General features: G+C 36.1%; 1 protein-coding gene across 7 annotated transcripts in view; it reads left to right on the forward strand.

Annotated features, from left to right (window-relative positions):
- Window positions 1–14853, forward strand: part of PTPN4 (protein tyrosine phosphatase non-receptor type 4) — a 102343-nt gene that overhangs the window by 33939 nt on the left and 53551 nt on the right. For 5 of the 7 annotated variants that reach the window (XR_014490874.1, XR_014490875.1, XM_083349846.1 and 2 more), the window contains exons 3-7: window positions 3511–3618; window positions 6225–6267; window positions 6377–6455; window positions 10864–10908; window positions 12810–12874. Coding sequence is in view for 5 of the 7 variants with exons in the window: in XM_083349846.1 (XP_083205972.1) it covers window positions 3511–3618; window positions 6225–6267; window positions 6377–6455; window positions 10864–10908; window positions 12810–12874 (340 nt within the window). In the remaining 2 variants the exon portion in view is untranslated. Of the gene's footprint in view, window positions 1–3510; window positions 3619–6224; window positions 6268–6376; window positions 6456–10863; window positions 10909–12809; window positions 12875–14350; window positions 14430–14853 lie in introns of all 7 variants that reach the window. The other 2 variants (XM_083349850.1, XM_083349847.1) reach the window with 2 other exon arrangements.

The following is a 14853-nucleotide window of genomic DNA, read 5'->3' on the forward strand; positions in this document are numbered from 1 at the left end:
GGGCCTTACCACCGCCTCTTTCAAGGCGGCAGGGAAGCACCCCTCACTCAATGAAGCATTGATAACTGCCAGGAGCCAGCCTCGTGTAACCTCCCGAGCCGCATAAACCAGCCAGGAGGGACACGGGTCCAACAGACACGTGGCGGCACTTAATTTCCCCATGATCCTGTCCACTTCATCCGGAGTCACAGGGTCAAACTCTTCCCAAATGTTCTCTGCCAAACCCGTTGCTTCCCCCTCGTCAGATACTGCCCAGTCAGAGTCCAGACCAGCCCGAATCTGACCGATTTTCTCCACCAGATACTCACTAAATTCCTTGACCCGTCCCCACAAGGGGTCCTCTCCCGTCCCTTGATTTAAAAGGGAGCGTGTCACCCTAAACAGGGTGGCCGGGTGGTTATCTGCGGACGCAATGAGGGTGGCGAAGTAAGCACGCTTCGCCACCTCCATTGCCACAAGATAAGATCTAGAAAAGGATCTTAACTGTGTTCGGTCAGACTCAGACCGACTGGATCTCCAAATGCTCTCTAGGCCCCTTCTCCGGCGCTTCATCTCCCGCAGGTCCACGGAAAACCAAGGAGCGAGCTTGGATCTGCGCCGGGTCAGAGGCCGCAAAGGCACAATGCGGTCGAGAGCCTCCGAAGCAGCCCGTTGCCAGGCATCAACTAAGGTCTCGACCGGGCTGTGGGAAAGGGAGGTAGGAATCAATCCAAGCGCCGTCTGGAACCTATCTGGGTCCATCAGGCGCCTGGGGCGGAACCACCTGGTCAGTTCCGCCTCCCAGCAGCGGGGGGTGGCATGACGGAGGCCCAACTGGAGGAGATAATGGTCTGTCCATGAAAGGGGTTGCGATGTTGGAGTAACCCCCCCAGACCATTAAGCCACTGCCCAGAGATAAAAATAAGGTTGGGTGTGTTTCCCCCCTCGTGAGTTGGATACTGAATAATCTGGGTCAGGTCCATGGCCATCATGGAAGCCATGAACTCTCGGGCCACCCCTGATGCACCGCCCAGGGAAGGCAGATTAAAATCTCCCAGAACCATAAGTCTGGGAAACTCAACCGCCAACCCCGAGAGGGCATCGAGTAGCCCGGGCAGAGCCGTTGCTACGCAGCTGGGAGAGAGGTACGTAAGCAACAGGCCCAACTGACCACCAGGGCCCCACCTTAAGAGGAGGGACTCACATCCGCCTGTCTGAGGGGCAGTGTCCTCCCGTGGATGGAGGGCCTCCCTAATAACGACCACCACCCCACCGCCCCTACCCAGAGCCCATGGCTGATGCAGCACACGGAAACCTGGAGGGCATAAATCAATCAGAGGGACCCCTCCCTCCGAGCCCAACCAAGTTTCCGTAATGCATGCCAGGTCTGCGTCCTCCTCCTCGATCAAATCACGGATGAGGGGAGCTTTATTCACAACAGACCTGGCATTCAAATAGATCAGCCTGAGCTCAGGTGGCTGCCCTCCCCCTTCCCCGGGAGAGCAGGTGAGAGCCAGAGGGTCGGAGCGCGCCACAGCTCGAAAATAGCGCGATCCCAGATTACGATATGGCCCTCTGTTCATCCATCTGCCGCCATTCCCAATCACAACAATATGTTGTTCCTTTTTTCTGTCTTTTTCCTCTTTTACTTACTTGGTTATATTACGCTGATTAAATAAATCTAAGGCATTTTAAAGACATGAGGATTACATTCTATGATAGCATGTTTTACATTTCTTAATATGAGGACAGAAGGAATATTACACTTGTGTTCTGATGACCTGCACATATACACTGACACTTAGATGGCTCATCTACTTAGAAGCACACAAAGAGAAGGTGTGGCTGAGTTTTGAGACTCTGGGAAGTATATATGGAATATATAAAGACCTGAGTTGTCTGTGGCATTTGTTGGATTAAAACAACAAGGCCCCTCCTGCTTGGGTGGAAGTGATGCTAATATTACCTAGGTCCTTCTGTTCTTCCCACTCCTGTCTACCATCTAGTTTTGAATTCTTGTGGGTTGAAAATGGCAGGGTGTGTGTATTCATATGCTGAACTGTCCTTGCAACCTAAAGTGATTTCTCCCTGACCTTTTTATAATCTTTGCAGCATATATAGTAATATAGGCATTTTCTCCAAAAGTTGACAGAATTCTCCTAGTGTACTTGAAAATGGAACTTTGCTGAATTAAATGTATTATAGATTATAACACAGATTATAACACAGCATAATATTTACTCCCAATCTTACATTCTTCAGTGGAAAACTGTTACTAATATTTATTACTTTTAATTCACTATAAAATAAAATATTACAAGATTCAACTTTAACATAGTGCAAAACTATCAGTTTTTCTAAATCAAAGACTGACATTCTAATATTGTTACTATTATTTTCCAGTGTATTCCCGGTGCGTTTTGCAATTAAATTTAAATGTAATAAATATGTCAGTTATAACAAGAAGTAATTTTACCGATTTCTATCATTGCTTACATGCTTAGTCTTTGCTGCTGATCATAAGTAAGTTCTATGATTTAGTCTCATAAAAGGAAAGGTCTTTTTTTTCCCCCAGGTCGTATGGAAATATTGCACAGAACTAAAAATCTGGGAATGGGAAACTGTGTGTACTTGTACTTTCATATGAAAAGCTTCATCATTTAGGGGGTAATTACTCCTGGGAGGGGTAATTTGGACATATTTGGGGGTAATGGAGCACTATGTAATAGCTTGTTTGTGAGTCGATGATCCAGTTTGGGATTGCTGCTGCTGAGACGCTTTGTAAAACAACAGTCTGCTTTTTTGTGGTAATAATAATATCACTTGAGACTGAGAAATGGGATAATTGGATCAAAACACTTTAAGAGCCACTGAGGTAGTGGATATTTAATTTTGATATGCACAGAAAGGAAATTATGTATAAATTGGCCAGCAGGTCAGAGTATGAAAGATATAATGAAAGAAGGTACAAGTACAGAGTCTAAAAGGAACAGAGGAAATAAAGGTGTGGTTAAACAGCATACCTGTCAGATATAAGAGGAAGAGACAAGTTTATATTCTCATAGGCAGGGCAGACTGTTGAAAATGTTCTACAAGTACTAAGTCTACAATGAAATTTAGTGGAAGTAGAGGTGATTTAACTCAAATGCATATTGACATACAACCGCAACTTTATTCAATTATACTTTGCAAGAGAAGCAATATTTAAATCAAAGATACTTTGTATCTTTGCCCCTTTAGTTTTTTAATACATAAATGAAAATGTATACAAAAGATTTTTTTCTTGAATTTTTGTTGAAATTCTTTTATGAAAAATATATGAGCAAAAGAATTGAAAGATGATGAGCATGTTTAAATTCGTGTATTCTATTTAGGTATATGGTTTGATTTGCTAAATGTTTGAAAGAGATCTCTTCCTAAATTTCTGTATTATTTAGGGCTAATGGAAATTATTACTGGCAGAATGTTAAGTTTGGGTTGAAGCTTTAGTTTTATCTGTAAAATATTTTTGTTTTGTTTTTCTTTTTACAGAAACATGATCAGGGGCAAGTTCTGTTGGATATAGTTTTCAAACATCTTGATCTGACGGAGAGAGACTATTTTGGTTTACAAGTGGCTGATGATTCTACTGATAACCCAGTAAGCCATACTATTATCTTCCCATTTTCTCTTCTCTTGGCATTTGAGATTTTGTTTTATTGATCATAACATATATGATTATTCTGAGGTTGCTTATGGTGTAGTAAATTATTATGAGCAACATTCATGTTTCACTTCTTTTCCATCTTAAAATAAAATATATCTGGACATTTGTTTTCTGGTACAAAATAATATCTTCAGTTTATTCTCACTGTAAATTCCTAAATTCTCTGGCCCTTTTAAATTGCAACAGATGCCACTGAGAGGCAAATGAAAATCAAGATTCTTATCTTGTCCAGTTCTATACCGTAGTCTATACCGTTATCAGAAATATTTCAGCTCTTAAGGCAGATGTGAATTGATATTAGAAAGAATCTCAATTAGCTTTATCAAAGAATATCTCGTGTTTTGCTGCTACGGTTTATTCTAGGCATCTTAAAAAATATTGGAGGCTGGTCACTAATTTTCAAAATTTGTAGAATCTAAACATTGATATTTCAACAGCTTCTTTTAGAGACTATGGAATACATATCTCCTGATTTTTTCTCACATGTTTAATCTATTTAGCCAATTTGGCTCTGATAGTTTGTTAACACTCCAAGATAGAGAAGGATAGAACAATAGGTATTTCAGTGACTGAAAAAAAAATTAACTCTTACAAAGGTTGCATGTTGTTCTAATTTGAGAGGTTAACATAGATTACATAAATTCTTCCTTTTACTGTTCTTTTTGCTCCTGAGATTTGTGTAATACCTTTATTAAACATAAAATCCCTTTGTATGTACATATGGCAGACTGCATCAGGAAAACAACATGTAATCTTCAGTTCAGACTTTTTCCCTGTGCTAAAATCATGTAACATTGCTTTTAATTTTGTCCGAGAATAGAGTAAGAAATATGGCAATGAATAGGTATCTATTAATAGTGGTCTAATCAGAACCTATAACTAAATTCAGGAATAAATGCATAATAATAGACTAATATCATGCTATCAATAGTAGATGAATATTTGCAATAATAGAAATTAGTCCAAAATGCAAATAACCATGAAAAGAGTTTCTAAATCATGATAAAGTCATAGCCAAGTGCTCACATAAACTGAAAGAAGAGTATAATCTTAATAAGCAAAAAATGAATAGAAAATCAAGGTAATTATGTTTATAATTTTAAGTAGTTTCACAAATCACTGTTTGTATCATATATTTATTTATTTATTTTTGGGACTTATATGCCGCCCTATCTCCCGAAGGAATCAGGGCGGCTAACAACAATAAAAACAACAATACAAAGTTTGCTGTAATACCAAACAGTTTTAACAAAGCTAACCAGCTTGATTTTAAAACAAAAAAAATCTCCACTAATTATTCTTGGTATTCTTAATATTCATCTTATATATTGATAGACACTACTGTATTTTCATCACAATTTCTTTCACCCTAAATAACTTTTGTCCTGTAACTTTCTCCATAGTGTTTGCTCATTTTTATTAATGTAATATTTGTAATTTTTCAAATTCTCCCAAGAATCCTATGGTAAAATAGTATCTTTTTGCTTGCTCGCTCTCCCCCCCATCCTCTGTCTCTGCGTGTGTATCATAAAGTTACTTAGCAAAAGATGGCAGTTTAGTTTGTTGATTTTTATAAAAATCAAATCATAGTGATTCTACATTTTATGAATGTCAACTTCATCTATGATGATTGAGTCTGCAGAGAATGAGTTCTAGAAATCATTTGACTAGAAAAGCACTCATAAATTTTGCACACACAAATTAGTAACACACCCACTGGCTCATAGTACTGAGAGAAGCAAAATTAGGCAAGCGTAATTTCCTAAAGAAAATAGAACTATTTTAAACAGGATACATGTGGCCTTTTGTTCTTTCTAATCACCAGGGTGCACATCTAAATTCAATTTATTCCAAATTGGTTTCTTGTCAAATTGGGGTGGGGGGTGGGGAGGAAAGCCAATATGACGTGTTCATTAGAGGTGTTTCCAGATGACTGTATTAAATGAAAATATTTAATATTTTCAATATTAAAATATACTTTCTTAATCCAGAAATTAAAACTGATAGGGAAAATAATTTCCTTTGGGATTAAATGGGAAAATAATTTCTTTTGGGGTTAAATGGGATTCTCTATTAAAAATGATATATTTAGAGAGGAACTGAAATAATCTTGTTCTATGGATTTTTCCATATGCTTGCCCCACATTGATTCCAACTGTTGTTTTACAGGCTAATTTTAGGTTTTGATGTATAGATTAGGGGACATTTAAGTTTTTAGCATACTATCCCCCGAAGCTATAGCATAATAACTTTGAGATACCTCACGTTATGTTTATCTTGCATTGTTAGCCAAACTGGCTGCATATAATATAATCTGTGAGTGCTGGTTCAGGGTTTCCAGACTAGGTTGAAGAGTTTACCTGTATCTGGCTGTCCAGGATGAATATGCCATGTATTTTATGAACTCTGTGCTCATTTCAGTATCACTGCATACATAAAAACAAAAACCGAGTCTTTAATATTTCCTTGTTTTGAAATGTGGCAAAACGTATTTTGTTTTGGGAAAAAATATAATAAGCCAATATTTTCTCTCCCTCAGAGGTGGCTGGATCCAAACAAGCCAATTAGGAAACAGTTGAAAAGTGAGCAAATTATTTTATCTACTTTGAATAAAAACCATAATTAAATTTAGGTAAAACCTAAATGAAGCTAAAATATCAAATTGTAATCTGATGTTTTGGTTCATTTTAGGAGGATCACCCCACAATTTGAACTTCAGAGTCAAATTTTTTGTAAGCGATCCTAGTAAACTTCAAGAAGAATACACACGGTATTTGTCTTTTTTTATTTTAATAAGACACTCTTTGTTTTATTATGTAAAATATAATGCTATTGGTGTTAAATTTGCATACATTTGATTTTATAGAAGACATTATGTAAGATAGTAGAGCTTCAGCATCAGAGAGTTCTAGAAGAATCCAGTTTTCTGGATCTTTTGCAGTCATTCTTGAGTGAGCATGGGGCAAGTAAGGCTGCATCCATGGTTGTTCTAACATGGTTCAATGTGAAATCCATAATTCTCTTTCCCATGCTATTTGGTATCTACATGAAACGCTTGGGTAGGTTGTGTGCCAGTTAAGAGGGAGTTATTTATCAGTGCAATGATGAAAATGAATTTTATGTATTCATCTCAAGTTAAACGTGGGTGCTATCAAAGTTCTAACTCAGCGTCTGGAGACTGTTGGAGCCTAGATGAGTAAAAGGTGAAATCAAATCTCTGCAAGAAAGTTGTTTATTCTAGATAAGAGTTCCATTGGCCCTAAAGGAGCAAGTGTGTGATTTGGAGTTTCTCTGAATTCAGGCTTCTGGTGGAACGGCAGGTTAAACTCTGGACAGGAAGGGCATTTCCAAGTTTTCACTGATAAGTCAGTTGCAGGTCTTTGGGGACAAGGAGGGATTTTCAACAGTCAGTCAAGCATTCTTCACTCTCAGTTGAACTAAAGCAGTACATTCCATGTAGGCCCTACCTTACATGATTGCTCAGAAGCTACAGGTGGTCCGAAATATAACAGCCTATCTGTTGAATAGAAATAGCACATTTATTAATGTACTACTAAGGCTACAACTGCTGCTTTGGACAAAGTGCTAGTTTTTACATTTAAAAACTGCATGCCTTGGTTCCTGAGTAATTACAGATCCTCTTTTCTTGGCAAAAATCAGGCCACCCCATTCGTGCTGGGTGGGGAGTATATTGAAGGAAAGTGTGCTGAGTGTTCCCATTGACATAAAGAGAGGGCAGTGGGAGCCCAACCATATGCTGAATCTCCTTGAGTACTAGGAGGTAGAAAAGTACATAATTCCTTGTATAAGTATACAGCAGCGTTTCCCAACCTTAGGAACTTGAAGATGCGTGGACTTCAACTCCCAGAATTCCCCAGCCAGCTATGCTGGCTGGGGAATTCTGGGAGTTGAAGTCCACGCATCTTCAAGTTCCTAAGGTTGGGAAACGCTGGTATATAGCAAATATTCTGAACAATTTATTCATAAACACGTATTCAAATTATTCATAAACACATATTCAAATTATATGAAGTCTTCAGTGTATTGATGCAAACTATTGCCTGCCTATGAGATGGACAGATTCATGCTTTCTAAATACATACACATTTGGTAACTTTTTTAAAAAATTCAGTTGCATTTTTAATGTAGAGTAAGATATCTATGTGAACATTTTTTTAAGAGAAGTTTTTTTTGAAAACATTTATTGCTGCAGTTTGTTTTTGCTAAAGTACCTTTAATCTTAGTTGAGTTCCAGCACAGAAATTATTTACAATGTATATTTTAAGAAAAAAAAATCAGACATCTGAATTTAATTTCGTTGTGTATTTGCATACCTGCAGCACTGCATTCATTTAATCTGCTCCTATTGTCCCTTAATACCTGAAAGCCTTCCAGGATAGCACCATTTTGTCTGACAAACAAGTAGTATAAAATAACAAATATGTATAGAATGTATACTCTTTCAAATGTAATGTTCTTTCAATAATATTTTTATTAAGGATTATAAATATAACAGCAAATAATGCAAACTTAGTAAATAAAAGAATAAAAAGAAAAACTGGAAAGTGCAGGAAAGAAAGGAAAAAAGAAAAAGAGGGGAAAAATAGAAATTAAAAACAAAGAATATAATAAAGAAAGGAAATATATAAAGATGTGACTTCTCACCTTTATTCCAAGAAGTATGAAGAATTTTAGTAACTTATCACTTTCTGTTAAAATACAGCAAATGATCTCTTTTTCCTATATCCCATCTTTTGTCTGTAAACAAATACATAAAGCTCAACATTTCAGTACTGATGTCAGCAAAAGTCCACTAAGACATATCAGAGATAACATATCTAATTTAATCTTGATCAAATAAGTCAAGTTGATATTCCTTCCTTTTACTTCTAAAAATCTTGATCTTCAGTTCCTGTAAACAGGGAATCTAGAACCTGATTTGTTTCCAATTTTTCTCTGTTGTTTTCACGAAATTCTTCAAAACTTTAACAAGCCTTTTTTGTAAATCCATTATTGGAAAATTATCCAGGTCAAGTCATCACCCAGTTTCTTTTGTTTGACCAATATAACATCTTTTATCATGTCATTCTTAATGCCTGTCTTTTTTAAAATCCACTTTCAAGTTACCGGTAGTCTCAATCTTGTCAGGTAGAACTTGTTCATCTTCCGTAATATCTTTTAGACATAGTCTGTCTTTAGAGGCAGACACTATTAAAATTAATTTCTGGATCTATTACTCAAAAATATACTTCAATATGTTCATTGTTAATTTTTTTATTCATTCTATAGATGTAAATTGAACATGAGTATATTTAATTAAAATCTTAAGTTCCCTCTAGTCTCTCTACTGTCCAATTTTTAAATTCTTTATCTTACTATGTTTTTCAAAAAACATTTTTTCAATGGGAAAGAATCTTTATATTTAATTCCACATTTATCTGAAATTTATCTGTAGCCTTAATCCATTCATAACTTTCTAATATCTATGAAGGAGAATATTTGTAGCTCAGGCTTGAAATGAGGTATCCTTGATGCTCTCTGAGCTTGGTTATTTTCAGGCAGATGTTTCATTACCCAAACTAGGTAACATCATCAGTGCTAGTAAGGAGTGGGGTTTCTCCTCAAGCACTGATAATGTTACCTAGTTTGGGTTATGAAATGTCTGCTTGAAAATAACTAAGCTTAGAGAGCACCAAGGACGCCTCACTTTCTACTATCAAAGTTTTGATCACCCTTTTGCTATTTATTCACCAAAAAATGTTTTTTAATTTCTTAAACTCCTAATGCTTTAAACCCACCAGTGACCACTATCTGATGGTCTTCTCTTGAGGAGCAGCTGTCCGCAGCACTTCTGAGGAATCTGAACTGTTCTCTTTATCTGGAGAAGAATTATTGAAGAGCCAGCCTATCTACCAGCTTTTAATTCCACCGAGGTCATTGGCTCCATTTTTTGCAGAGTGATCTGCAAAGAAATCCTTTTTTTTACATTAAGTTGCCATTCAGTTTTATTTCAGAGTACAGGTAGTCCTCGACTTACAACAGTTCACTTAGTGAACGTTTGAAGTTAACAGTGGCACCATTTTTCACGACCATTACAGCATCCCCATGGTCACGTGATTTATATTCGGATGCTTGACAACTGACTCATATTTATGATGGTTGCAGTGTCCAGGGAACACGTGATCCCCTGTTGCAACCTTCTGGCAAGCAAAGTCAATGGGGAAACCAGATTCACGTAACAACCATGTTACTAATTTAATAGCTGCAGTGATTCACTTAACAAATGTGGCAAAAAAAGTCATATAATGGGACAGAACTCACTTAAAAATGTCTCAGCAACATAAATTTTGCATTCAATTGTGGTAATAAGTTGAGGACTACATGTATATAATTTTTAAAATGCATTTAATAGATTGGAATGGATCACTAAGATTACCATGTATAATAGGTCTTTCCCTAGCTAGAAGAATGGAAAGACTTGTCCTTTGGTGGTAGTCTCCATGTACCAAGATAACATAAGCAATACTTTAAATTCAAAAGGATAAATTCTAAGAGCCAGGCAAGATAATTTTTAAAGTTGGAATCTTTACCCCAAAAAAGCTTATATAAAAAGGAAACACCTGCCTAGAATATGGAACTAAAATACAAAATCCCTTTACATAAATATAACAAAACCCTGAGCATTTAAACATTTTTACAAATCCTCACTCTCAGTCCATGAATGGAAGCAAGACATTATCTGAGATGCAGAGAATATTAAAGCACCAGATTTAATGCATATGCACCCCAATAGCAGAGTATCTGAAACCTAATTTGATTATTTTTAAGTGTGTATTAATTAAATAAGTGGTTGTAAATATTGATGACAGACCAGTATCATATTTTTCTGACATTGATTATCCAGTCTCAGATGTGGAAGAAATAGGACATGGAGCTAACAAGATTGCCTAACAATTACATTAGATTTCAGATCTTCACCTCAATCTTTTGCATTACTTGATTTATTTATTTTAGTGTAATAATAAAAAGAATTTGACTTTAATTTTTTTGTTTTACTAGCCAAAATAAGGGCATTTCATAAAATTTGAATGCCAAAGACAAAAGACATCTTAATTTTGTTAGATAAGAATATAATAGTAAGCTTGTCAACCTGTTGTTCTTGTTTACTTTTCTTTAAGGTACCAGTATTTTTTGCAAATTAAACAAGATATTCTTACTGGAAGGTAAGATTTGTTTGTTTTACAAACTTGAGCGTCTTGTGATTCAGGGCAGGGATGGGCAGCATTCATTAAACAGCATGACATAATGCTATAATCAAGTGATTGCATGCATTCCGTGAAAAGTTTAAATAAGAATATTGTAAATACATATGTAATAATAGAACATCACATCACATTTTATAATGAATTCAGAATTATACTAAATAGAGTTTAAATGGTAACATTTTCTTACCTGTCTGCTAAAATTCCTGCACTTCCAACAGATGTAGAATTTCTATTCCTTCCACGTAAGGTTTAAGGTTTATTAAATTTATATACCGCCCTTCTCCCTGAGGACTCAGGGCGGCTCACAACAATAAAAAGTTAAAAGATATAAATACAAAAATTAAAAGACGATTAAACAATATAAGAAATAAGAACAATTTAAACCAATAAAAAACCAAATTTAAAAACCATGATCAGTCCAGGCCAGCTTGTTGGAATAACCAGGTCTTTAGGTGACGGCGGAAGGACTGAAGGTCAGGGGCCATCCGCAGCTCCGGGGGCAGTTCGTTCCAGAGGGTTGGTGTGCCCACAGAGAAGGCTCTCCCCCTGGGGGTCACCAGCCGGCATTGCCTGGCCGATGGCACCCTGAGGAGGCCGACTCTGTGGGAGCGAACCGGGCGATGGGAGGTTGACATTGGCAGCAGGTGGTCTCGCAAGTACCCTGGGCCTAAGCCATGTAGGGCTTTAATATGTTCTCGTGACAACGTTTGTTTTGAAAGACATGTTAGGATTCTGAGAAACATTTGCCTCTCTGCAAGTTGCCACCTACAAAACACAAACTCTGATTTCACATGTTAATAGATTTGGAGATCTTGTCACTCTTTATCAAGCTAGGATATAAAAACTGGCTCTTAATAAATCCTGGCTTGTCTAGATGTCAGGATATCTGGTTTTGATATTAATAAACAAATTCCCTTTTTTATGGTTATAATAAGAGAAACACAGAACCACTGATAGGCTGCATCAGTATTCATTTTGAACATAGGAAACCAACATTATTCAGAATTCTGGCTTAGTATTTTGATATGTCTATACAGATAGTCCTCAGTTAATGACTGCCCTGTTTAGTGACCATTTAAAGTTACAATGGTGGTGAAAAATTAACTTTATGACTAGTTCTCGTACTTATGTCACATTGCAGTGTCCCTACGTGATTACCATTTGGGCACTTTGTAACCAATGCACATTTATTTATTTATTTATTTATTTATTTAATTTATATACCGCCCTTCTCTCAAGAGACTCAGGGCGGTTAACAGGGCAATACGTAAAAGACAGATACAAAAGTTAAAATTATTAAAAATTATTAAAAGTTAAAATTATTATTTACAACCATCGCAGTTTCCCACAGTTATATGATTGCCGTTTGTGAACTTCACACCTGGCTTCTGACAAGCAAAGTCAATGGAGAAACCAGCAGTAAAATCACATGATGATTTTAATAACTTAATGACCCCAGGTGATTTGCTTAACAACCACAGTGGAACTGATTTTGTAAATTCTGTGTGGCGATGTGATATTTCACAGAATGGTTGCCCGGCTTAATGATAGAGTTGCTGGTCCCAATTGTGGTTATTAAGTGAGGAATATCTACATATCAGTTTATTCATATCCAAAAATAATTAAATGTATACTTTTAATCATTTAAATATCAATTGATAGGTTTATTTTTATTTTTAAAAATAGGAAAGTATATCAGCTCATGAAAAATATGTGTTCTGTACAAAGTTTTCATAAGGAAACATAGCCACACAGTTCAATAGGTTCACCTAATTTAGATAGATTGGTAAAACAGTTTGGATTTAAATATTGTAGTTCATAGTTGATATTTGTTAGGTTTTGTTTTTTACCTTTTACAGATTGCCCTGTCCTTATAATACTGCTGTACTCTTGGCTTCTTATGCTGTTCAGTGTAAGTACATATGTAAGTGTTTAAAACTGAGAACATAATGATCATGCTCTATCTTGTCTGACACTTTGTGTTACCTTGTGTCCCTTTCCTACAAATACATGATATTTACAGATCTATATAACAGAAAACTGATAGCTCTTCTCCAATATTGCTCCCTAACAAGTGATATTTTAGATATGTTGCCTGTACTCAAAGTGCTAATCAGTACCAGACTAGTAACCATAGAGTCTCCTCCTTTTGTCCACTCTGCTTTTGAAGCTAGCAAAATCACTATATTTTAATAGTTTAAATAGTTCTATAGTTTAAATATGCTTTAATTTTTTTTAATGTTACATTTAGCTTTCCCGATTAAGCTAGTTTTTAATGTTGATCTGATGCAGATTTTATATTTTAAAATATACTTCATTTGATTAAGTGTGTTTCTTTAAATGGCTTGTATTGCAATCTTACAACTTTTACAAATCTCTGTTTGGTTTATTCCCCCAAAGGTAAGAATATGTTTGCTGTCATAATATTATTAGTAACGTTGATTCATTCATTACGTGCTGTCAGGTTGGTGTCAATTCTTAGTGGCCACATAGATGGATTTTGTCCAGAAGGATTTTGCACAACGTGGTCTTTCAGGTTTTCCAAAGGGACACCCATTACCACTGTAATTGAATGGATATACCTTGCTGCTGGGCCTTCTTTTCTTCCCTTTCCTTCTGCCTTTCCCAACATTATAGACTTCTGCAGAGGGCTAGTTCTTATAATGTGTCTAGTTATTTGTGCCTTGAATGAATTCTGGTTGATTTCTTTGATGATCCATTTGTTTGTTTTCTTGGCTGTCCACAGTATTTTCCAGAGTCTTCTTCAAAAGTTCAAAAGTATCAGTCCCTTTTCTAGCCTGCTTCTTCAGATTAAATTTTTCACTTACATAGAGTGCTATAAAGAAAATTACAGTTTGCATTAATTTATATTTACATTTACATCTTAGTCTTTTTTTTACTGTGTAGTGTCATTAGCATAACACAGGTTATTTACGCTTCATCCAGGGGATGGTATGGAATTCTCAATTTTCTAAATACTTTCTACAGCATGACATGACAAACACAATTAGAGGACTTTTTATAATCAGTTAAGTACACACTGACTTATTTTGGTATTCCTTGGCTTTCTCATTTGTCTTGTGTGCATCAGCAATAATTTCTCATGTTCCTCAGGCTTTTGTAAATCCAACTTGAACATCTGGCATATTTCTTTTCCTGGAATATACCAGAACTCTAATCTGCATTGGATGATCCTAAGCATTATTTAGCTAGCATGTGAAATTAAGGATATTATACTGTGGTTTTCAGATTCTGTTAAATCCTTTTTTTTTTTGCTATTGGTATGTAGATTAAACCTTCCAGGTTGTTAGACACTGTTTTTCTCTCTCCAGATTTGCTACCACAATTTAAGTTAGAACTGTTATTTAGTTTTCTTCTGTTGTTTCATGTATTTCTGTAGATATGCCATCAATGTAACCTTCTGACTCGCTCAGGCCAGAGTGCTGATCTAACTTCATCTTCTAGTTCTAGATGTTCTTGTAAGTAGGAGTATCTTCTATGGCATCTTCGATGTTGAAATCTCTATTGTACATAGTTTCAGTGTATTCCTTCCATCTTTTTTTAATCTTCTTTGGATCAGTTACTGTCTGTTCCTTGGGTGAAGTGAGCTGCAGCTCACGAAAGGTTGTAACTTGTAATATTTTTTTTAGTTAGAAAAGGTCCTAGCAGTCTCTTTCTGATTCTTTGATGATTCTTTGCTATCATCGACTAACATAGTTCTTCTTGTAAAAAACTGTGTGTTGGTATCCTTTAGTGTGCCATTTTGAAGTTAGAACTTATTTCTCATTGGAGATTTTTTGGAATACTTACCCCATTTTTCCGTGTACGTTTCCATTTCCATTTACAGTTTTGTCTCTTCTAATAGCTATTTCAAATTGTTCATTGTTCCTGTGATCTTTTTTT

The sequence above is a fragment of the Vipera ursinii genome (genome assembly GCF_947247035.1).
Source record: "Vipera ursinii genome assembly, chromosome: 1".
In the NCBI taxonomy this organism is placed as follows: domain Eukaryota; kingdom Metazoa; phylum Chordata; class Lepidosauria; order Squamata; family Viperidae; genus Vipera; species Vipera ursinii.